This window comes from Sarcophilus harrisii, chromosome 6 (genome assembly GCF_902635505.1).
Source record: "Sarcophilus harrisii chromosome 6, mSarHar1.11, whole genome shotgun sequence".
NCBI lineage: Eukaryota > Metazoa > Chordata > Mammalia > Dasyuromorphia > Dasyuridae > Sarcophilus > Sarcophilus harrisii.
The window spans coordinates 201,775,046-201,799,721 of record NC_045431.1 but is presented as its reverse complement, the minus strand read 5'-3'; the positions used below and the strand labels follow the sequence as shown (position 1 = coordinate 201,799,721).

At 41.8% G+C, this 24,676-nt stretch overlaps 1 protein-coding gene across 3 annotated transcripts in view; it reads left to right on the top strand.

Moving 5' to 3' along the window:
- The first annotated feature begins 8,227 nt into the window (after window positions 1-8,227).
- Window positions 8,228-24,676, top strand: part of DENND5A (DENN domain containing 5A) — an 86,795-nt gene continuing 70,346 nt past the window's right edge. For all 3 annotated transcript variants that reach the window (XM_031941997.1, XM_031941996.1, XM_031941995.1), the window contains exon 1: window positions 8,228-8,357. In XM_031941997.1, coding sequence (XP_031797857.1) covers window positions 8,243-8,357 — 115 coding nt within the window. In that variant the 5' untranslated portion in view covers window positions 8,228-8,242. The remainder of the gene's footprint in view (window positions 8,358-24,676) is intronic.

Here is a 24,676-nt window from a genome sequence, read left to right as displayed (position 1 = left end):
TTAGCATTTGTCATCTGCTGGCCAACCCAAGGAAGTTAATTGGCAAACCACTCCTTAAAGCTTGGTGGGATCCATTAAAACTTGCACTTTACTCTCTTGGCTTCAAGAATTCTGGGTTATCTTCATGCTGGGTAAGACATAACTCAGTTGGCAGTTTCTAAACCATGTCTTCAGAACTGTTCTGTAATTCTGGTAATGCAGGTGCAGCTGAGTACGGCAGGGAATAAAGAACTGACTCTGGAGTCAGGAGGACTCCTCAAATTGTTCAAATTTGATTTCAAATACTTAACACTTAACTAGCAGTGTGATCCTGGGCAAGTCACTTTAATGTCCATTTGCCCTCTCTAAAAAAAAAAAAAAAGTTTGGTGGTACAAGTGCTATTCTTTCCACTTTATAGATGAAATTAGCTGAAATTCAGGGGTTATCTCCCTACTCTTGTATGGTTTATTTCGATCCTCTTTCCTTTGGCTTCTATTCTACATATAAAGGCATAGTATGGGATACTGGTCTATCTCTACTCCATTTCCAGCCTTTGAGCCTTGCCTAAAATACAGGGTTTGGGATTTGACTTACTATAAAATAAACTACTGAAAACTATAGAAAGTGAAATTTTCTAACATCAAAAACATATTTTTCTTTTCTTTTTAAAAACACCATATATTTCTAATTAGTGTAAATACTACCTCCTTCCACTTTTGAAGATTATAGCCCTGTTTTAATTTCTCAGCCAAAATTATTTTTCTTAGTCTTTCTTAAATTTAATTTTTTTTTCAATTAATAGACTTTATTTTTCTCTCTCTCTCCCATCTTTCCCCATCATTGGGAAAAAAAGAGAAAAAACAAAATCCTTATAACAAATATCCATAGTCAAGCAAAACAAGTTCCTATATTGGTCATGTCCAAAAATATATGTCTCATTCTGTGCCCCGAGTCTGACACCACTCTTATGATGGGATTGGTAGCATGTTTCATCATTAGTCCTCTGGAATTATGGTTGACCATTTGTTAGTGTCTTTCTAATTCTCCTGTGGAGTATTCACTGACATCCTTCCTTTGGTCTGTTTAGTAATAATAACAGCTAGTATTTATGTGGCACTTTAAGTTTTACAAAGTGCTTTATGACCACCATCTCATTTGATTTTTACAATATATATGGGAGATAAGTGTCCTTATTATCCCTATTTTACAGACAAGGAAACTGAGGAAGGCAAAGATTAAATGATTTGCTTAGAGTCACATAGGTAGGTAGTAAGCGTCTGAGAGAATATTTGAACTTAGGTTTTCCTGATCCATTGTGCAATCTAGCTTTCTCTATTGCCTTTTGCTCATAGCGTTCCCTTGAAAATATGTGCATTTACAAAAACTAATTAAGACTTTTTTCTACCCCATAGATTATTATGTATATGGCCTAGACCTATTTCCCTGACCAAATGTTGGGAAACAATGAGTAATCCTTCTGGTTAAAATAGAGGATTCACATAGGGAAGAAATGTGAAATAAGACTAGACAGCAGGCTTGGAGTCAGATTGTAAGGAATAGGGGATAGGATGAGGAGCAAGAGAGGAATTTGGATGTTATTTTAAAATAGGCACATATGGGGCAGCTAGGTGGTGCAGTGGGTAGAGCACCAGCCCTGAAGTCAGGAGGACCTGAGTTCAAATCTGACCTCAGATATTTAACTAATTGTGTGACCCTGGGCAAGTCACTTAACCCCAATTGCCTCAGCAAGAAAATAAAATAAAATAGGCACATGTATGTACAACCTTATGCATAGGCAAATCAAATCACCATTATCATTACTTTGATCACTATGTTTCCTGAGACCCTGTTGGATACAGCCCAGGTCCCTGAACCCAAGAACCTTGAGAGGAGCATTGTTTCCAGCCCAGTACCCTTAGCCATCATCCTGACATATACCCATTGTTTCTTTGGATGCTTTAGCCACAGCTGCTGAGTCCCTATAAGGAAATACTTTCCACTAGATCATTGGCCCTGTCACATGGTTCCACATCAGAAACTGAAGTGATTTTGCCAGTTGTCTTTCATTTCAAAGAGAACCTAGGACATTGTTCGGTGATGTCTTGGTTTGAGTGTAAACTGGATTTAAGTGAGGAAAGTTGCACAAAGTCATCAGCCTCTCTCTCAGAGTCATTTCAGTGTCAGGACAAAAGTCAGGATGCTTGGGAATGGCCCAGAATGCAGTGGATATCTTTCATGTCTGACCAAGCTTTAGAGCTTATATATAGACATACATATATATTTCTATATGTATGTCTATATATATATATATATAATTATAATTATATATTTAGAGAATGCTTAGGCTTTCTAAATGGTCTGCTTCAGTTACCTTCATGACCATTGGAACAAATTATTCTCATTTGTTCATTCTACAGGGAGAAGTCTTCATATGCTTTGCATAGATACCTCCCTTTAATTCGCTGATGGATTTGAGGTCTGGTTTAGCCTGTCTGCTGATAGGGTTTACCAGGGAGGTTGTCTCTTGGACTTGTGAGAGTTGGGTGAAGGTAGACACCAAAAATGGATGAGCAGCCCTCCTACCAAAGGTCTAGCTCTCCCTGAACACCCTACACATCCCATGTTACCAGTAAAAATGACATAAAAGAAGATGATATGTTATCATTTGCTTTGTTGCTCTACCTCAAGGACCATAGGGCCTTCCCATCTGATTTGCAGCTGAAATCTTCCTCATGTGTCGTCTTCCTCATTAGAAATCGAATTCCTTGAGGTCACCTTGCCTGCTAAATGCAGGATTTTGTATATATGTAAACAATTGATTATTTAACTAATTCATATATATGACAGGTGCAAAGAGATGTTTTAGGAAGATTATTTTAGGAGAGTTAATGTAAGGCTGCTAAGGCAAAATGAATTGTAGACGAAACTGGGAGAAATGGGCCAGGATGGCTATGGGAATGGAGAACAAGGGATGGATCTTGTTCTTTCTATCTTGATAGCGTCTCTCACTCCCATCTTCCTCTCTGTTCTCCCACTACCATCCCCCTTTGACCTCTCATCCCCTCTCACCTGGACTGTTACAATGGCCTTCTAACTGGATAAAATGTAGATATGACCATTTATTTATTATTGGTTATTATTATTTATCCCTTTATCTTTTTCCCAGTAGTATGATCCTTAGGATCAAACTTCTCTGACATTTAAAGTTCTTCACAACCTGGACCCATTTAGTCATATTATACACAATCCCTCTTCATTTTCTCCATGCTATCTGGTGTCCCCTCTACATGAAATCCTAATCCTGTCTTCATCACTTTATTTAGATTGTTGCCTCCATGGCTGGATTCACTTCTAATTCACTGTTGCCTCTTACCATCTTTGTTTTCCTTCAGGAAAAGCTCAAGAAGCACCTTCTGCATGAACTGGGAAGAAGAAGTGGGGGTTCTCCTTTCCTTCCTCCCGACTGCTGGTATCTGGCTCTTCAAGGTTCCTTTGTATCTCCTTTGTGTATTATACATAGATAGTATGTTCCAAAAGTCTTAGTTCATTTTAAAGTTATTAAACAATAATAATGATTAACATTAAACGATTATTAGCACAAATATTGAATAATTTAGTTATTAATATCAGTATCAAACAACTTAATTGTTAGAGAATGATTAAGAATTTAAGTGAATTAAAAATACTAATAATTGAAAGTAATTAAACAACAAATTACTAACATTATTATTATTAACATCAATACTAATAATACTTAATCAAATAATAATTTAAAACTTAACTAAAACTTTTGGAACATCCTGTATGTAAGCAGATAATAAATAACTTTAAAGACAAGTCACTAACAGTTGGGAAGAGTTAAAGTTATGTATAGACTTATTGGGGCAGCTAGGTGACAAAATAGAGCATCAGACTTGGAATCAGAAAAGACTTGACTTCAACTATGACTTCAGACAATTGCTAGTTGTTTGTTCCTGAGCAAGTCACTCAACCCTGTTTGCCTCATTTTCTTTATCTGTCAAAAGTCTTAGAGAAGGAAATGGCAAACCATTCCAATATCTATGTTAGGAAAACTTCAAATGGGACCATGAAGAGTTGAACACAACTGAACAAAAAATATGTTTATTTATATATTTAGATGTATTTATGCATATATAGATTGCATATAGATGTAGTGTTATATATATATATGGTGTGTGTGTGTGTATCTATCCATCTCCCCAGATAGTATGTTAAGTTCCTTGAGGACAGGGACTGATTTTTGTCTTTGTATCATCAGCACCCCGTAGGTTTACCATGCCTCAATGCCTGTTGATTAATTCAAGACTCATTCTAAAGAAAGATACTTCTACTCAAGAGAATGGAAAGTCAATGTTGCCCAAATCTGTTTTTGTCCCAGTTTATTAATTAGAGGTAATGGTAAAACCATTACTCAAGAACATTTCCCTTCAAGATCCCAAGGAAGTCCCTATGTACTGTGAGAAACGAATATTTCTCTCTTATATTTAATGATTAAGTATTGTATCAGAACCAAGATTTTTCCTTCTTTTCTACTTTCTCATCCAGAAATCAACCAGTGGGGGAAATCTCTCTTAAATATTTGCCCAGGTCACGATCTAATCACATAGTAAAGGAAATTCTAAATTTGGGCTAATAGGTCTATTCCTGCTCATTGTGTATTTGCTCAGACATCTGGGAAAATGTTGATTCCCCCTAATTATCGAGACTTATGCTATAGAAATTGATGTCTCTTTGACCAAGATTTGAGTGACATAAGTACTTGAAGATAGCTTACCTCCCATTGTGTTAACCAGCCAGAGGTGATTAGGTACCCCCTGGGAACACCTACACTTCAAAGGGCACATAAACTGTGAGCCCAAGGACATGAGGGAGGTTCTTGGGCACAGTTTCTGTTCCCAGGGAACCTGCTGAATAATCTGGCTCACCCTGGGAGTTGACGCCCGGTTTTAGCTCTGTCACTAACTAGCTGTGCGACGATGGGAAATCCCTTTCCCTGTCCACTACCTGACTCAGCTTCTTCATCTATAATCTGATGGGGTTTCATGGGACATTGCTAAGGGCCCTTCCAGTTCTGAATTCTAAAAAGTGTTTCTAAAAGCATCACATATAAGAAGCCAACTTTCTTCCTGACAAAGACTGTTTATTTAACCTTGCTCAGGAGCCTGAAAAAGTCTGTTGGCCTCTGGCAAGGTTGTGGGGCTAGTGAAGGAAATTTTGGTTAGAATACATTAGAGGGCTAGGGAATTAGTCAACTGCATTTATTAAGCATCCCAAGTGTTGTGCTTAATAGAAAAGCAAAAAACAGTCTCATAGTCTAAGGTAGAAGTATTTGTGTTTCCTTTTTTTAGAGATAGCTTACCCAGGCCAAGGAAATGGTCTACAAACCCCAGTCTGGTGCAGTTTGTGGACCTTTGGGGAGAATTATGGTTTAAATGAATAGATGAAAAGACAGGATTATAAAGGAAAGCAAATGTATTAGGGGAAGAAAAAGATAGATCTCCCCCTCACCTCCTATCCAGTAAACTTTATGTTAAAAACTGCTCTAATTCCTGTAATGCAGGTGGTGGGTGGAGGGAGGCTGGAAAGTCTGAGAAGAGACCTGGGGGACCCTGGGTATTCAGATATAAACACAATGGTTGTCAAAGCAGTAACTCAGCGCTGCTGCGGCTGGGCCCCTGGGGCTCCCAATTCAAAGTTTCATTGGGAGTGTGACCCCAATGTCAGCTTCAGGGAACACCGGGAATCAAGTCCCAGCAGGCCAATCTCTGGGGCTTGGCTCTGCTAGCTGGTGAACAGGCCCAGGCACTGTGGGCACAGACTGGGAAAGGAAGGTTTCACTGGCCCCAACACTGGGGCACCACAGTGGACGCTGAGGGGCAAAGTTTCCGTTTGGAAGGAGCCTTTACCTGGCAGCAGAGCCCCAGTGATACATGTGCTTCGTTTCAGTCCCTTGTGATCCGAGCACCTTCACTCATGACTAAAAAAGCAGAGCTAAGTTCTTTAATAACTTGCACTTAAATACTGCTTTTCAAACGTTATCTCATTTGATGCTCAGAACAATGTGAGTTGACACACATGAGATGATTATCTTCATTCTACAGATGAGGGAAACTGAGTCACTGAGATTATGTTACTTAGAGTCATTTCACGAGGACAATCATTAGATTGTAATCTCTTTGAGGAAAAAGGACCTCCTCCTCTTCCTCCTCTTCCTCCTCTTTTTTGTATCTCCAGTGCCTGGCACACAGTAGTTGCATAATAGATGTTTATTGAATAGCAAATATCTAAGGCTGGAAATTTGAACTCAGGTCACGCCGGCTCCAGGTAGTCCACTGCTCCATGACTTTAACCACACTTGGGGACGCTTTAACATCCGACTAGCGAGACCTCTCAGCTAAGGGAGAGGCGCTCGGCTTGGACCCCCATTCGGACCCCTTTCTGGCGGTGCCCCATAAGCAATCCTGGGCCGTCCGACCCTAGTGAGTCAGCCGTAGGCGGAAAATGGGGCTCCTCCCCCGCCCCAAGGGAGACTCAAGTCTGGCTGGAGGCTGCTCCAACTGTCCAGCTCTGTCAGGGATGGGAAGAAGTGAAGGGAGGAGGGGGGAGGAGGAGGAGGGAAGTGGAGAAGGAAGGAGGAGGGAATAGGAGGAGGGGGAGGGAAGGAAGAAAGAGGAGGAAAAGAAGGAGGGAGGGGGAAGAAAGGAAAGAAGAAGCAAGAGGGAGGGAAGGAGGAATAGAGAGGGAGGCAAAGAAGGAAAGAGGCAGAGAAGAGGAAGGGAGGAGGAGGAAAGGAGGAAGGCGAGGGAGGGAGGGAGGGAGGGAAGAGAGGGAGAAGGAGGGAGAAAGAGGAAGGGACGGGGAGAAGGGGAGAGGAGGGGGGAGAAGCGGGGGGAGGGGGAGGAGAAGGAGGGAGAAAGAGGAAGGGACGGGGAGAAGGGGAGAGGAGGGAGGAGAGGATGGGAAGAGAGGGAGGAGAAGGAAGGAAAAAGAGGAAGGGACGGGGAGAAGGGGAGAGGAGGGGGGAGGAGAGGGATGGGAAGAGAGGGAGAAGAAGGAGGGAGAAAGAGGAAGGGACGGGGAGAAGGGGAGAGGAGGGAGGAGAGGGATGGGAAGAGAGGGAGGAGAAGGAGGGAGAAAGAGGAAGGGACGGGGGAGAAGGGGAGAGGAGGGAGGAGAGGGATGGGAAGAGAGGGAGGAGAAGGAAGGAGAAAGAGGAAGGGACGGGGAGAAGGGGAGAGGAGGGGGGGAAAGCGGGGGGAGGGGGAGGAGAAGGAGGGAGAAAGAGGAAGGGACGGGGGAGAAGGGGAGAGGAGGGGGGAGGAGAGGGATGGGAAGAGAGGGAGGAGAAGGAGGGAGAAAGAGGAAGGGACGGGGGAGAAGGGGAGAGGAGGGAGGAGAGGGATGGGAAGAGAGGGAGGAGAAGGAAGGAGAAAGAGGAAGGGACGGGGAGAAGGGGAGAGGAGGGGGGAGGAGAGGGATGGGAAGAGAGGGAGGAGAAGGAAGGAGAAAGAGGAAGGGACGGGGAGAAGGGGAGAGGAGGGGGGAGGAGAGGGATGGGAAGAGAGGGAGGAGAAGGAAGGAGAAAGAGGAAGGGACGGGGAGAAGGGGAGAGGAGGGGAGAAGCGGGGGGAGGGGGAGGAGAAGGAGGGAGAAAGAGGAAGGGACGGGGAGAAGGGGAGAGGAGGGGAGAAGCGGGGGGAGGGGGAGGAGAAGAGGCGGAGCCCCGCGCCTGCTCGGGCGGGAAGGAGGAAGGAGCCGGGAGAATAACATCACGTCATCCTGTGCCCTCCCCGCCCCGGGTGGCGCGAGGCGCGGGGCGCGGGGCGGGGCGGGAGCTCTGCGCGCCCGCTGCCTCTCCGCACGCTCGCAGACGCCTGGCAAACAGCTGGAGGGAGGCGGGCTGCGGGCGGGCTGACGGGCGGCGGCGGCGGCGGCGCGGGCCGGCGGCGGGCGGGGACGCGCGGACTGACGGCCGGAGCCCAGGATGCGGCGGGCGGCGCGCTCTCCCCGCGCGGTCCTGACGCGGCGGCCGCGGGGCCGGGACTGGGGCCGGGCGGCTGCCGGAGCTGGGGCGGGGCCGCGGTAGCGGCGGCGGCGGCGGCGGCGGCGGCGGCGCAGGCGGCGCAGGCAGCGCAGGCAGGGCGCGCGCGGGCCCGGGCAGCCGAGCAGGGTGGGGGCCGCGGGGCGGAGGCGGGGGCACCGGCGGCGGCGGCGGCACAGGCCCCCTCCGGCCCCAGCGCCATGAGCGGCGGCGGCGGCGGCGGCGGCGGGGGCTCGCTTCCCAGCCGCTTCGCCGACTACTTTGTCATCTGCGGGCTGGACACGGAGACGGGGCTGGAGCCGGACGAGCTGTCGGGTGAGTGAGTCTGCGGGGCCGTCGCCCTCCCCCTTCCTCCCTCCCTCCCTCCCCCAGCTTTGGGACGGACGGACCCGCGGGGTTTGCAGCTGGACCAACTTTGCCTCCTTGCCCCTCCCCCCCCGGCCCCTCTGGCTCTGCGCCTCCCCGGGGCATTGTCCGCCCCCCTGTCCGGAGCGCGCCCCCTCCCCGCGGAGAGCGGGGACCCCGGTCCGGGCTGGCTAGGACGGCATTGTCTCCCCGCTAGGAGTGTGCGCCCCTTCCCTTAGAGACTGGGGGGCCCCGGTTCTGGCTGTATTGTTTGGAGCCTGCGCTTACCCAACATCTGCCCGGGAAGGAGAAATAAACCGCTGGGAATCGCCTCTGGAGAGGCGCAGCTGTTCGGGCGCCTCCGGGGTCCGGTCCCCACTTACACGGAAAGGGGCACTCTGGGTCAAGGCCACATCCCCATTGTTCCCTCCTTAACCCCCCCCCCCTTCCTCCCGAGCCCCTCCGAAGGAGAGGCCCTCCCTAGCATCTCCCCCTCCTCCTCCTGGCCCACGTCGGGCTTCCCGGGCGATGGGAGTGCGCGGGTGGGTGACCCCGGTCCGGGAGCTGGAAGGGAACCTGTGAAAGGGGAGCCGGCCAGGCCCCGTGGGGGCGGGTGGGTGTTCGGGGGAAGCATTTGCTTGTTCCTCAGTGCTGGGTTTTTTTTTTGGGTGGGGGTAACTTTTAACCCTTTTCAGGGAAGGGGGGTAAGATGAAGTCTGGGCAGAAGTTCACAGTGTACTCTCATGAATTAAAGGGACCTCCAGCCCAAGTTTCTTTAAAACTTTAGTTATGTTCTGGAGAACATCTCCCCAGAGAGGTCCGCGCTTTGGTTCTTGGCCTTTCTTGGGGCCCTTCTGGATTTGGGGTATTCGTTTTAACTTAGACCCCCAGTTAATGAGCTCCTGTGGGGGAGGCCTTTTTCTGGCTCACTGTGGATCCCGCTGAGGTTGCTGTGGTTACCTCATCTAGCCCCAGAGGTAGCGGGTCTGTTTTCTAAGGGCCCCCAGATTTCAGTCCTCCCTAAAAGTGTGAAAGGGCAAGCTGTCTTTTGGACTAAGCTGAGGGGAATTTTAGGGTACGAATTACCTGCCTGCCTTTCTTCGGTGGACCTCTTCCTCCTGAAAAGGGGATAAAGAAGTGATATAAATGAGTAACCTACAAGTCTAAGAAAGCAATCAGAATTCCGTCTGACCTAGTTATCTCCTCCCTCAGTGGGACAGGCTTGGAAAATAGCTTGACTAGCTTGTGGTTCAGATACCTGGGTTCCTCTTACCTGGAAGCCTGAACTGTGTCACTTTGCTTGATTTCTCCACCCAGCTAATGGTTTGTTGTGTTAAGTTTTGTGGGTTTTTGACATTAAGATTGATACTGAAAGGAAACTCCTGCTCCTTTTCTGTAGCAGTTGCCCTCACTGTAAGGTGAAATTAGATCATAGCATTCAGGGGTCATTCGTCCTGGTGACTAAATTTGCATGTCTTTGGTGATGACAGGACAGTTTTCTTATTGGTCATGAGAACAATTCCAGTGACTGCATGCCTTCTGAAAAGAGAAGGATGAAAATTCCAAGAAGCAAAACATTGAAACTCTTTAAAAAAAAGCCGCAACAAACTAAATCTTAGATTTTAACTTTGACAAGATAGGGAAGAGAATTTTATCACTTTAGTTTGAAGTTGAGGGTTAAAGGTGGCCCTTAATTGGATACTTCCTTCCTGAGAACTGTGATATACTAAGTGATACTTAGTATTTGGGGCCTTGGGCTAGATACTTAACAGTTAATAGATAACTATTTCCCCTCTGTTGGCAGTCAATTAGATATTGATAGTAAAGATGCTAATGTTTCACTTTCAGACTTAGGTATTCAATAAATAAAGTCCTACAATCTCATATATATATATATATATATATATATATATATATATATCCTACATTCTCATATATTGTGTATATATATATATCCTACATTCTCATATATTGTGTGTGTGTATATATATATATATATATATAATGAGATAATATATATATTATATATATAAAAGTTAAGATTTAGAAAGGATCTTAAGAGGATCTAACCTAACTCCTTCATTTAAAAAGGCAAAAACCCTGAAGCACAAAGAGGGACTGGTACTTGCTTGGGATCCCCAGTTCAGATAGTGGTAGAGCTGGGAATTTAGAAGTGATAATTTGATCTATTCTGGGGAGGAAACCTAAAATAACTGATGATAATAATATTTGGCACTTATTTAGTGCCTTCAAGTTTGTAAATCGCTTTATAATATCTCGTTTGATCCTCATCAAATCCACCTGCCTGTGGGACATTATTTTCATTTTTTCAATGGTAAAGCTGTGGCAGATGACTTGCTTTAGGATCACAGAACTAGTGATTGTCTGAGTCTAGATTTAAATTGAGGTCTTCTTGTTTCCAGGTCCACTGCTCTATTCACTGAGCCATCTACCTCTGATGCTGTTTCTAACTTTAGCTTAAACCCAGTCTAGTGCCAATTCCTCAAAGAATCAACAATCCCCTAATTTTACAGATGAGGAAACTGAGGGTTAGAAATGTTAAATGACTGGCCCCAGGTCATACAGGCAGGGAGTTACAGAGGATTTGGATTTGGCTTCCTTCACTTTTCCCAGTACACCAGCTTAGTGTCATTGGAGCTGATCTGACTTTAGAGTATACATTTAGTGGTCTGGTCGATTGCAAACATCCTCCTCTAACATCCTGCCATGAAGTATTAGGCAAATCCTCTATTCCCGAGTAGAGTGGCTTTCAGGGCATTCTGGGAGAGGACCAAGGAATCATTTTTGTGCTTTTGATGTTATCTGAACAGTCAGACAATGAAGATGCTGTTGGTTTGTGAATTGTCCGCTGCTTGCCACAGGAACTGGCTTCTCAATGAGCTTAAAAAGGCTTCCCTTATAATTAAGCTGCAGGGGTGACTGAAGAAGGGAAGGAATTGCAGAAATTGTGTACAGAAGGGTAGTTTTCCTTTGCTGCTGGAGAATTTTTAAATGTGGTGGCAGCAGTGGAAAGCCAAAATCATTTGTCCAGCCTGCAGTCTTTGTATACACACAAGAATTGATTAAAGACTCTCCTCTCCGGTCGGTTGGCAGGGGACCCTGGTATCCCCAAGAGGGTGGGGAAGAACTGGGGGAATCCTAGTTTAAAACAAAACAAAAGCCAGACAGCCTTCTGCCTGTTTGCCTGACTTTCGGTTCCAGGGCATCCATAGGCTTCTTGCAGGTCTGCTTCTCTGCGAAAAGGATGATGTCATAGTAACGGAAACTACAGGAAATCATGAATTGTTCCCGTACCTCTGGAGAGGTCCGTAGGAGACTGTGTTCTCACTGAGCAAATTGGAATTCTGGGCCCCAGGTAGCGTCCCTGTCACAATCCTGCCCCATCGGTATTATGTAGACTGTCTCTTTGCCAGCTCTGTGACCTAAACATAGATTTAAAGGATTGGAGGAGGCTGGAGCTTGTTTTGTGCCTGTGGAAGGAGGAGGGAGGCCCTGTGATCAGCCTTCAGCATTTCTTCCCCCTTTGCAACACTGAGCTTTTGAGTTTGCAGCAACTGAGCTTCCAGTTTGAAGTTGTAGTATAACAGCTTCTGTTTTTTAGGTCAGGGGATCTTACACCTTTTTTTGTGGCCCAGCTTTGGCAGTCTAGGGGAATCTTTGGACCCCTAATCAGAATATATTTTAAAATGCATCCAATAAAATACATGGAATTACAAAGGAAACCAATTTCATTGAAATCCAGTTAGCATAGTATTAAAAATAGCTCACGAATCTCATGCTTTAGCATGATAAACCCCTGCTTTAGCGGGTAATTTATAAAGCATTTTCCTCATAAATAGACCTTTGCGGTTCATAGTAGGCATAGTATTATCCCCATTATATAGTTGAGGAAACCAAGGCCTAGTGGAAGTCAGGTGACTTGTTTAAGGTTGCACAGCTAGTAAGTGGCAGAGTTAGGATTTCACTGCAGATCTGACTCCAAGTCTGGTGTTTTTTCTACACTCCTTGCCTCTTATCTAGCTTCCCTTCCTTTCTTTTATATGTAAAGAAACTGGCCCAGAGAAGTAGGAAGTAACATTTTCCATCATCTCTCTTCTCTAGGTCTGCTGAATTTCCTCCTTCACACCCCTTGCCTCCGCCCCCCTTCCTCCTCTCCATCCACCCTCCTCAGCACTGATTGCAGCTTTGCAGTGATCTGATGAGCATGGAGGATGAGGGAATTGCTGGTTCGGTTCATGCTGTGACAATAGCAGGCTCTAAGGCAACATACTTTTTTGAGCTCAGGTTTCTAGTTCAGATTGGGAAAACATGCCAAGTATAAGTATCTTCAAAGAAATTTTATTTTGCTTAAAATCAAAGCCTTCCCTCATCTTACTGGATGAGAGTGATGTCAGGGGACCACAGAAGCCTGTTGTCAATGAGACAATGACATTTCTGTAGCATTTCAGAATTTACAAAAGTGCTTTGCTCACAGCAGCTCTGCTCATGTAAGCATCATTATCCCCATTTTGTGTGGAAGGAAGCCCAAGGCAACCCAGGCAGTAAGTGTCACAGCTAGGATCCTCCAGCCCCAGAGCAGTGCTCTTACCTCTGGGAAACACTGTCTCCAATTATTACAGGCCACTCTGTTCTAAGGGAGCAAATGAAGCCGAGCCTCAGTAAGATCTCAATCAGCACAGCAGAAGCTGATCTGATAGATTGGGATAGGTAAAAGTGAGATTTCCTACGTGTGTTCAATGTGGAATAAAGGAAAAGGGAACAGGGCATGATAGGAGCTTTACAGATTTATTTCTAAAACCCATTTCTGGGTCATTCAAAAGAGAAATAGAACCGTTATCTTCTCAGTGCTTTGTAGTTGTGTCTTGAATATGATTTATTTCTCTGCGATGTGCCCATTTCTCAAGTTTGGTTACAATATCTTTATATAGTGCTTTCAGGTTCTACCTTTGAGATAGGTAGGGGAAGCAAGCACCAGGCAAGGTCCAGTGACTTGTCCAAAAGTGACATAGTTGTAGTGTTTTATATATGAGTCTTGAGATTTGAACTCGGGGCTTCTTTCTGATGCCATGCTGCCTCCTTTAGGGCATAGTAAGCAAAGTCATGCATCCTAGATACCGAAATGGAGGTTGCAATCAGTAAGCAGAAAGATGCCCCCTCCCTTTTTCTCCCCCAAAATGGTATTTTCAGTGTAGTTTAACATACAATAAGAAGCATTTATTAAATGCTTCACATGCCAGGTATTGAGCTGAATATTCAAAAAAGGGACACTAAAACAGAAAAAGCAACATTCCCTGCCCTCTATTTATTGGGGAATTAGACCATTTAAGCAGACCAGTATGAATGTGATGGTGATTTTTCTTTTTCTTATCTTATATATAACAGGTTACATAGAAATGATCCTGGGGCAAAAAAGAGGCAGCTGGGGGGGAGGGGGTAGTACAGGACTTCTTAAACTTTTTCCACTAGGGACCCTTTTTTACCTGAGAAATTTTTATGCAATCCCCTGTGTATATAATAAATTATTTTTGTGACTCTCTCCCCCCTATACTCCCTTCTGTCCCTCCCACTCCTGTTCAGTTTTGAGACCTGATATGAGAGTTGTACCTTACAGTTTAAGAAGCTTTGGCATAAGGGCCTACCAGATCGGAGTTCAAATCTAGCCTTTAAGAGAGACACTAGCTGGACAAGTCACAAGCTCTGTTTGTATCAGTTTCTTCATCTGTAAAATGGGATTAATGATAGCACCTACTGGTATGGTGCTCATGAGGATCAAATGATATGAGATAATATTGGTAAAGCACTTTGCAAACCTTAAAGCACTGTATAAATGCTAGTTGTTAACATCCTTTTACGTCTGCACAAAAGTGTTGAGGTTTAAGCTCACTGACGGTGTCTTTGGGACAACCCTAGTAGCAGATGGCACTACAGGAATAGTTTGCAGTTCATCTTGTTCCCACACAGCTTTGGTTTCTTTCCATGGGGCTCTATATTTTGAGAGCATTTCATTCCATGTGGTTTGGAGGTTATAAGGATTTGGTATGCCAAAATCTATTAAGAATGTTGTTCTGTAAATTTAAGAGACCTGCATTGTGTTTGAGCAATGATGATCATAAGGATTTTGGACATGGCAATCTAAAGAGGAAGAGAGCAGTTAATAACTAGGGAGAGGAGATGAACAATATGGTTTTGGAAAGAAGCTTAAGATTCTAAGAGCCACAAATGAAGAGGGAGTTAAATTTTAGATTGGGGGGGGGGGGAATATGTGCTTAAGCAAATTCAGAGATCAGGAAATAGGAGGGTTTGGCTGGAAGAAGTGAGGGAAGGGGAGTAGAGTTTGGAAAGGGAGGCTGGGTGGAGCCAGACTGCATGCAATGGACTTTAAATGCAAGTGTAGACTTTGGGTTTTGTCTTGGAGGCAGTGGGAAAACCACCAAATTTTGCTTAGCAGAGGAGTGATATGGTTAGATCCACTCTTTAGAAAGATTATTTTGGCAGCTTTGTAAAAGATGAATCCAAAAGGGGAAAAATTGGAGACAGGGACATCCCTCTGGCTTTTGCAGTGGTCTGGGTGAGAGATGCTGAGACCTTGAACCAAAGCAGTGGCCACCTGAATGGAGAGGCAGGGACAGAAGTGAGAGATGGCCCAAGAGCTAGAATGTACAACACATCTTAAAGGATAAGTTCTTACGGGGTAGGAGACAGGGAGGAGTCGGTGATCTTTGTAGTGCTCCCTTCTGAAGAAACAGGGAATTTTGGTCTAGGAAGGAGAGATAATGTACTTTCTATTGGGCATGTTGAGTCTAAGATTTTTAAAAGACAGTAATTCCTAAGGGATTGATGCTAGAATTCTTTACTAGCTCCTTTAGCAGTAATTGCCCAATTATATTATAAATATATTTTTCTTCTATGATAACAAACTTATGCATGTTTGAAACATTATAGGTTTGTTTCTGGTGATTTGGAGTTTTGGAATAAATGAATAAACTGATTTTATCTTCATAATATCTCTCATATACCTCCTTTCTTCTCCCCTGACACAGCCATCATTCTATTGCAGGCGCTCATCTCCTTCTCTGGGACTCTTGTGATAGCCTGCTGGTGCATCTGCCTACTACAAGGCTTTCCCAGAGCCAGTCCAGATGTTAAAGTTGGCTTAGTAAAGAGCAGGTCTGACCTATTCAGTAAACTGCAATAGCTCCCTTCTGCAGGATCAAATATAAAATTTTCTGTCTGGCATTCAAAGCCCTTTCCTACTTTCTCAATTTTCTTAAAACTTATCTGTAAAATGGGGATAATAATAGCACCCATCTTCTCGGGTTGTGTGAGGATCAAATGAGATATTTGTGAAGCATTTTAAGACAATGCCTGGTACATTGCAGGTCTTAATAGATCTGTTATCATTGTTATTATTATTATCTACCACTTCCCTCCAACTTTGTTATCCAGTAGTTTTGGCCTCCTTGCTATGTTTCTTACACTAGACATTCATTTCCTGATTTGGGGCACTTTTCACTAGCAGCATCCTATGCCTCGAAGGCAAGAAGGGAAGATATGAGAGGCTGCATGTCAGAATGGATGGAGGACCTGTCCCAGAGTCAGGAATACTTGGGTTCAAATCTCCTATGGGCTTTGTGAGTCACTTAATCGCAGTGTTCTGAGCAATGAAGATTTTAAATTGCTGACCATTTGAGTTTCCTTCCTGAGAGTTCTTTACAGCCAGTAAAGTCACAGGTCTAGACCAGAGGTAGCAATCCGAATCAGCATTATCTGGTGCATTTTCAGCTAGATCAGAAAATTGAATGATTGCTTTACTAGGCTGAGAGTAATCAGTAGATACATTTGTACAGGACTTTACAAAATATGTTTACAAATGGTTCTTTTCTTTGATCAACATAGTAATATTTTGAGGAAGGTAACTCAAGGACTTTTCCTCATTTTATCGAATTTCAGAGAGGTTAAGTGACTTTTCCAAAGTCACACAGCTAATAAATTGCAAAAGGGGCCTTAAACTCAGATTCTACTCTTACTCCTTACATGCTAATTAAATTAAAGATTAACTCATTGGGAAGTAAACCATATGATCTCTGATATAATAGGTCTTAATGAAATCAGTAATTTTTTCTAATCAGCTCTATTAGGAACTAACAGTACCTATGTTTACCTGGTTTGGGAAGAACATTGCTGTTTATTCTTCATTCTTGAAGATGACCATGGAGGATCAATGACACCAGGGAGTTGATTCCATGTCTTGCAAGTGAATTGCATTTAATAGAGGGAGGGCTGTATAAAGTTACCAGCCTCACTTTGGACTTTATCCAGTGAGAAGATAGAACAGATGCAGTGGGAGGCATTAGCCTTTTTAAGGGAGGGTCTTTTCCTGTTCTCAGTTTGACTGAGGTAGTATCCACTCAGTGAGTAAGGCTACATAAGAAATGAGGCAAAAAATGGCCTCTTTTACCTAAGCAAAAACAAAAAATTCAATCCGAGAGAGGAAAATCCTCAGAGTTTCTGGCCAAAACAGAAACAATTGCTATTTATCTGGACATTCAATACATTCAAAAGAAGAAAAGTTGAAATAATGTAGAAAGGAGGGTTTTGTGAGTAGGTTTTTTGTTTTGTTTTGGTTTGGTTTTGGTATGATCTTTTGATGAGAAAAACCCCTCAATCATTGCAGATTGGTAACTCTTCTCCCATATATAGCCATAGCAGGTGGTATAGGTCATTGAACCTAAAAATGGTTAAAATGGTGCCAGTTTCAACATTTGCATTTTTTGAATATAGTTCTTCTTTTAGACTTAGAAATAGGAACAAAGTGGACATGGTTTTGTTTGTTAAATTTATCGTGATAGTTTTCGGGCTTTTGGGAGGGACAAACCACAGAGATTACATAGTTTAACCCATTATTTTTGCATGGGAGGAAACAGACTGGAGGAGATTTAGTAGCTTATTCAAGGTCAAACATTTTATAAATAGCAGAGTTGAGAGTCAAACTCAAATTTTCTTACTCCAGAATCTGGTATTTGTTCCACTATGCTATCCTGTATAACTATTTTTAATAGAATGAGCATATGTAGCCTGAAAAAAATTTTTTTTTTTAACAATTTTAATTACAAACCTGAAATGCTGCTTTTAAACCCCTTTTAAAACACTACAATATTGTAGTCGAATTCAGCAAGATGAAACTTATCATAATGCACAGTACAGCTAAGTGATATAGTTATTCTTTGGGTAACTAACTTCCTGTTTGTTTACAGGCTAAACAGAAAGAAGAACTTTCTGGCTTTTTAGTTCCCAACTGATTTCTTAATTTAGAAAGTTTTCCTTTCCTGGACTGATTTATTTTTTTTTTCCTTACTACTGGAGAAGTTGTTCCCTTCTGCAAAGGGTGGATCATTAGTCATCTGTGATGAATATAATGTAAAGTGAATTTTAAAACTCATTTCCTGGGGGAATTTCACTTTTCATAAGAGGGAGGAAAGATGGCTAGATTCAAGTGTATAAATGTGTAATTCACTTATAAAAGTTTTTTTTTTTTTTTTTTTTAAAGATCACATGAAACAACTCTACAAATAAGAAATTAGGTTTTAACCCATGATGCTGTGCGACATTGGGGAAGACATGTCACTTCGCAGATTTCCATTTCCTCCTTTGTATCATGGGTTCATTAGTTGAGAAGTTTGTTAAGGTCCTGTCTCGCTCAAACTCTCTAAGGCAGGGTTCTTAATCTTTCTCATTTTATCCTTCCTGATGAAACTTGGGGATCTCTTCTCAGAAGAATGTTTTTAAATACATAAAATAAAATGCATAAAGTAACAACAGGATCTTATATTTAAATATTCTTATCAGAACTATTTAACAGGTTCACAGACTTCCACGTTAGAGTCTTGGTCTAAGAGAATAATACTTAGATCATTCGTTTTTATAGTGCCTAAAGGTTTACAGAGGGATTTCCTTAAAACAACTATGTAAGATTAGACTGGGATGTTTTTGTGCTTATTGTATGTTAAACTAAAGGCATATATAGGATTGTGTTTTTTTTTTTTGGGGGGGGGGTGGAGTTTGGTTGTTAAAAATCCTCTTAACCAAAAATATTTGAATTTAAATGTTGGACTTAAAATGAAAAACATTTTTCTTTTTTCTTTTAAAATTCTGCTATGTGCCTAATTTAGTGCAAATTTAGTTGCATCTGTCTGGGAAGTAAAGTAAGGTTCAGGCCTGCCCAGCCTCCTTTCAGATGCAGGACCTCTCAATAGAGTGCTACAGTTAGGTTTCTGGACCAGAGTGGTGTGTTTTCATTACCCTGGATAGCAAGGCTCACTGGGCATGTGGGTCTGTACTGATAATAGTTAACACTTAGAAATCCCTTTGGGGCTTAACAAAGTACTTTGTCTTACATTCACTTGTTTGCTCTTCACAAGCTTGAGGTAAGGTGAAAATGGTAATAATAATAATAATTTCCACGGTACCTTACAGGTAGCTTGGAATGGTGAATGGAGCACTAGCCTCTGAGATGGAAGACCTCACTTCATGGCATGTCTCTGGTATATGCTAACTTCAGGGAAGCCCCTTACCTGCCCAGTATATCAGGAGACCCCCAAGACTGTAAATTGCGGACTAGGTGCTAACCTCTGTTGGTAGATGGAGTTTCCTTACATGGAAGTTATTTTTGTCAGGCAATCCTAATTCAGTCCTTTTCCTGTCTCTGTCCTTCTCTCTCAAGAGCACTTTAATATAGGATCTGCTTTGTTCTTCATCACAACTTTGAAGTTAAGTACTACTGGCATTTTTACAGATGAGGAAAACTGCAGATCAGGGGGTTATGACTTGCCTGAAGTCACAAAGCCAAGAGATATCCAAACCCCACTATTTGAAGCTAAGTTTTCTTGACTCCCAAGTCCAGAAGCCTATCTATTTGGCTGTGATACAGCATTATCAGCAAAGAAACTGAGGACAAGAAGGGAGAAGTTACTTTCTTCAGGCCATTCAGTAAGAAATCACAGGGCAAGAAATTGACTAGAGGTCTTCTGGCTCAGACAGTGGGCTATTCTATTATTCTATTATTATTGTTTCATACCTGTGGATTGCTTTAGTATGAGCACATATTTATTTAAAAATTTATTTTTTAAAGCTTTTAATTTTCAAAACATATGCATCAATTGTTTTCAACATTCACCCTCACAATTTGTGTTCCAAATTTTTTTTCCTTCCCTTCCCTTCTACCCCCTCCCCTAGACAGCAAGTAATCCAGTAGCACATAAATTTATTTGAAAGATTTGAAACATTTGAAAATGTTCTTTTTCAATCCCTCCTAATTCTAGTGCCTTCCCTTGGCGGATTATTTCCTGTTTATTCTGCACATAGCTTGTTTGTAAATAGTTTTCATGTTGACTATCTTCTTTTTTTGGGGGGGGGTGATCCCCACTGCTTAGCACAGTTTCTGGCACATAGAAGGTTCTTAATAAATGTTAATTGAATAACTGAAATAGAACTAATTTTCTATAATATTTGTGTTTCTAGGGACAGCACAGCATAGTGAATATAGAGAAGAAAAGGGATTGGGGGTGGGGTGGGAGTCAGAAATCAAGAAAGTACTTGTTAAGTACCTACTATGTGGCAGGCACTGGGATAAATGCGGTAATAAAGAAAAACAAATGAGACTTTCCCTGTCCTCAAGGAGCTCAGGATGTCTACAAAAGAAATGCACTATGATGGAGAGAGGCAGCACCAACAATTAAAGGAATCAGGAAAGACCTTGAAGGAAGTGGCCCTTGAACTTATTCTTGAGGGGAGTCTAGGATCTTCCATCAATCAGTCATTAGTATGTATATTTAAGAACATACTGTGTACCACATTCTCTCCCAGATGCTAGAAATAAAGAAAAAAATGAAATCATTCCTGCTGTAAAAACATATTTAAAACCTACTTTTTAGTTCAACTGAAAGTATTGAGAAGCATGTATTATTTTAGTCTAAAGTGTGTAAAGATCAAATACCAAAAGCTCAGGAAAATGGATTACAGGTAATGACTCAGTGCAAAACAAGAAATAACCCTTGTTTAGTTAAGATCCTTGCTTTCCCCTTCCTCAGAAGGATGGCAGTGATATCTAGACCCTCTTTCCTCATTCTGAAGGGATTAAGGTATTGATCCCAGAGAGTGGGTCCTTTTGATTATCACTGGAGTACACTTGATGGAGGATGGATAAGGAGGAATTGAGTAGTTTTAGGAAAAGATGAAATGATTCTTGTTCTGTTAGATGGAATAGATCTTTTCCTTTATGAGTTAAGGAGATGCCCAAAGGCATGGGAAGACTGTCCATTTGGAGGTTTCTTTCTCTGAGCTAGAAGTTCTTAGAATTAAAATGTTAAATTAATAAAAAAAAATTTTCTGGCAGTTCACTTAAAATGCAGACTGTAGTAGGTTTTTTTTTTAAAAATTATTTTTATTTTAGTTTCAAATTTTCTCTCCCTCCTTCCTCACTTCTCCCTCGCCCTTAAAGAAGGCAAGAAACAGGATATTCATTATGCATGTGAAGTTATGCAAAACCTATTTCCACATTAACTGTGCTCCAGAAAAAAGTGCAAGAAGAATAAAGCAGGAGAAAAAAAAAATGCTTCAGTCTCCATCTCACAATCAATCAGTTTTCTCTTTGAAGGTAGATTTCTTATCCCAAGTCTTTTCAAATTGTTCTGGATTATTAACTTGATCAAAATAATTGTTTTTCATAGTTGATTGTTACAGTATTGCTATTACTGTGTATATTATTTTGGTTCAGCTTAATTCACTTTGTATCAGTTCATATAAGCTCTAGATTTTTCTGAAACTATTACCATCTTCATTTTTTTATAGTATAATAATATTCCATCACATTTATGTACATTTATGTTTGTTTAGTCATTCCCTAATTGATGGACATCCTTTCAGTTTTCAATTCTTTGTCACCACAAAAAGAGCTCCTATAAACAATTTTATATGTGTGGTCTTTTTCCTTTTTTTTTTTTTTTTTTTTTTTTTTCCCCCATTCAATTTTAAAACAATTTCTTTTTCCTTTTTCCTTTTTCTTTGTTTTTTTTTTTTTTTGGGGGGGGCAGTTATAAACCTAGTGGTAATATTGCTGAATCAAAGAGCAAACAGTTTTATAGTCCTTTGGGCATAATTCTAAATGGTTTCATAGGCTAGTATTATAAATTTTTTTTTTCTTTGACCTTGTCCTCAGAAAGCTTATATTCTCTTGGGGAAACAAAATATATTTAAAATAAAAACAGTGTAATTTTATGAAGGAAACTAGCAGAAAAGACTTTAATGTAGAAGGTGAATTTTGAAAGAAATAAAGGATCTTAAGAGAAAGTGAAGTTGGTGCAGTCTAGGTATGGGGGATAACTAGGACAAAGGCAGGGAGGTATGGGATATGGCATGTCATATGTGAGGAACAGCAAAGTAGCCAATTTGGCTGGACAATGGAAAGGCTAGAACAGGACTTTTTAAACTTTTCCACTCATGACTCCTTTTCGCCTGAGAAATTTTTATATAAATATATACAAACATAGGTATGCAAATTAAGCATTTACTGATAATCAATCAGAATTTTTTGACTCCCACATTTAATTATGAAACTCCATATGGGGTCGCAAACCACAGTTTAAGAAGCTGAGATTGAGAACAAGATTGAAAAGGTAAGTGGAGGTTAGGTTGGGAAAGACTTTAAAAGCCAGACGAGCTGCTCAGGAGAATCAAGGAGACCAAAGAACTGAAAGATTAGGATGTTTACGGGGACATCAGAATGTCCAGTAATAGAAACTCCTTCAAGATACAAGGACCAGAGTTATGGGAGAGTCAGGGAAGTGCCTTAAGAAAGAAAGGAGAATTATTTAGGACTTGGATGATACAGTGAGATTGAATGATCCAAGAAGTAGTAGAAGGTGAGGGGAGAGGCCTCTAGGCAATGAGACCAGTCTGAGTTGAGACAGGAAAAGGGATGCTGTGGATGAGGGACAGCTTGAAGTCCATCTTGGTTGGAATGTAGAATGATTGAGTGTATGCTGGGGAGTAAGTAAGCATCCTTAAAAAGACCTGGCCTGTAGTCCTGCCTCTGACACATTGGGACTCAGAGACTCTGGGCAAGTTCAGCTCCTCAGTGCCCCAGGCAATTTCAAAGAACTGAAGCTTCATTGGGCAACATTACTTTTGAGCAAAGTTTAAATTTCAAAGTATAGGGAATTGGTATGGGAATTTTGTTCTCACTTTTGTTTTAAAAAAGATGAAATGATTTTTTAACAACATTTTTGTCACTTCCCAGTGACTCCTCCATTCTATGTAGAACTCGCCATTAAATTAAAAAGGTACAGTTAAGCAAAGTATGTATGCCTTATTTTGCACCTAAATTGAAAGGAGAAAACTGGAGACTTATCCTGCAACACTTTATTTTTTTTTTATTTCATTGATGCTTTTACCTTGCAGCCATTTTTGTGAAAACATTTTAAATTGTATATATGTGTATATTTGTATATACATACACACATATATATTAAACACACACATATATACACATATATATCTCACACTATTTGGTATATGTTTTGTACACACACACACACATATACACATGACAATTTTTTTTTGTTCTGTAACATTTTTGTATAGACCTCCTTTTCAGAATAATGAATTTAAATACATAAAATAAAATATATAAGGAAATCAACCCTATTGAAGTAAAGATGTCATTTTTTCCCCATCCAAATTCACAGACCCATTGAAGTCTATTCATACCTTCTAGGTTAACAACGTGTGTTTCAGAAGGGGTAGGGGGCAAGGAGGTAGGAATGTATGATATACAAGATCCCTTTTAATCCTAGGATTTTGTGTAGCCTTTCAGTCACTTAGGGGGCAAGTAGTAATGGAAGGCTTATTGGCAGCCACTCCTGTGTTGGGCACTATGGGGATTGTAAGATAAACTAAAACTTTGCCTTTGCCTTTGGGGAGCCAAGTAAATGTCTTCTTGGGAAGCTGAGACCTGTCCCCATGAAGCAAGTTGAGTTTGTTTTCACAGTGTGGTTGATTGTGTGGCACATAAAATATGTGCAGTAGTCACCCCTGGGTTGTGTGGAGGGCTTTGCCATGCCAGCAGCTTGAAGGTCACTGAGTTTTGTTTTGGAGCTGGGAGGCTGCAACTGTTTAGGCTTTAGTTTGTACTTACATCCAGCTCAGTCCCACTCTGCTCAGTGGTACTTCTCTCATTTGGCATCCACTCCAAAATAAAAAATACACATTCTCTTTGCCTGAAAGCTAGACATCAAAATAATAAGGTACCAGCGTCAAACTCTTGTGGCCATCTCCTTTCTCGTATGACCTTTTTTTCTATGGTGTGATGGAGAGGATTCTGATTTTAAAGAGTTGGCTCATTGTCCTGGCTCTAATTCCTACAGTCTGTATGGAGGGGAGAGTGAAGAAAACAAACATTTATTGAGCGCCTATTATGTGCCAAGTGTTTTGCAAATATTTCATTTGATTCTCAAAACAACCCGGGGAGATTGGTGCTAATATTATCCCCACTTTACAGTTGAGGAAACTGAGGAACAGATTGTGACTTGTCATTCAGACAGTGAGGATCTAAGGTTGGATTTGAACTTGGATTTTCCTGACTCCAGGCCCAATGTACCACTGCTGTAGTTGCCTCTTGTCACTTCCTCTGCAGAAGAAGAAAGCCAGTTTTCTCATTGATAAAGTTGGGATATCAATACTTGCACAGCATTGTTTTAAAGTTGAGGGCTTTTGTAAATCTTCTTGGGCTATAGAAATATAAGTTATTTTTCCTTAAAAGATATAACCTTGCGTAACAAATATCCTTCTGGTCTTCAGTTTGTATCTCTGCAAAATGGAGCTATGTTTCTTGACCTCTTAAACTACAGTTCTGTGGTCCTGGCCACAGGGCTTGGTCCCACCTATCAGGGTGCTATCAGAACATGGGTTGGACTTATAAACTGGAGGTCAGAGGTAGGGTTGTTATTGTTACTGGCCTCTGACTAGTGTGATACTCTCGAGATGCTGAGCAACATTGGCTAGTATTCTCACATCCCTGGAATACTTTGAACATAGGTGTACAATAAATGGCTTTTAAATTGAATAAACAATGTAATAGAGAGAGAAGAGAGTTTTGTCTTCTAGCGTAACTGTAGCTGTAGCTCAGTGGCTTCTGGAGCCACCTATATTTTTTGAATACAAGTTGAAAATCTGGCAATGATTATTTTGATTTAAGTGTGAGGTTCTTAAAAGTC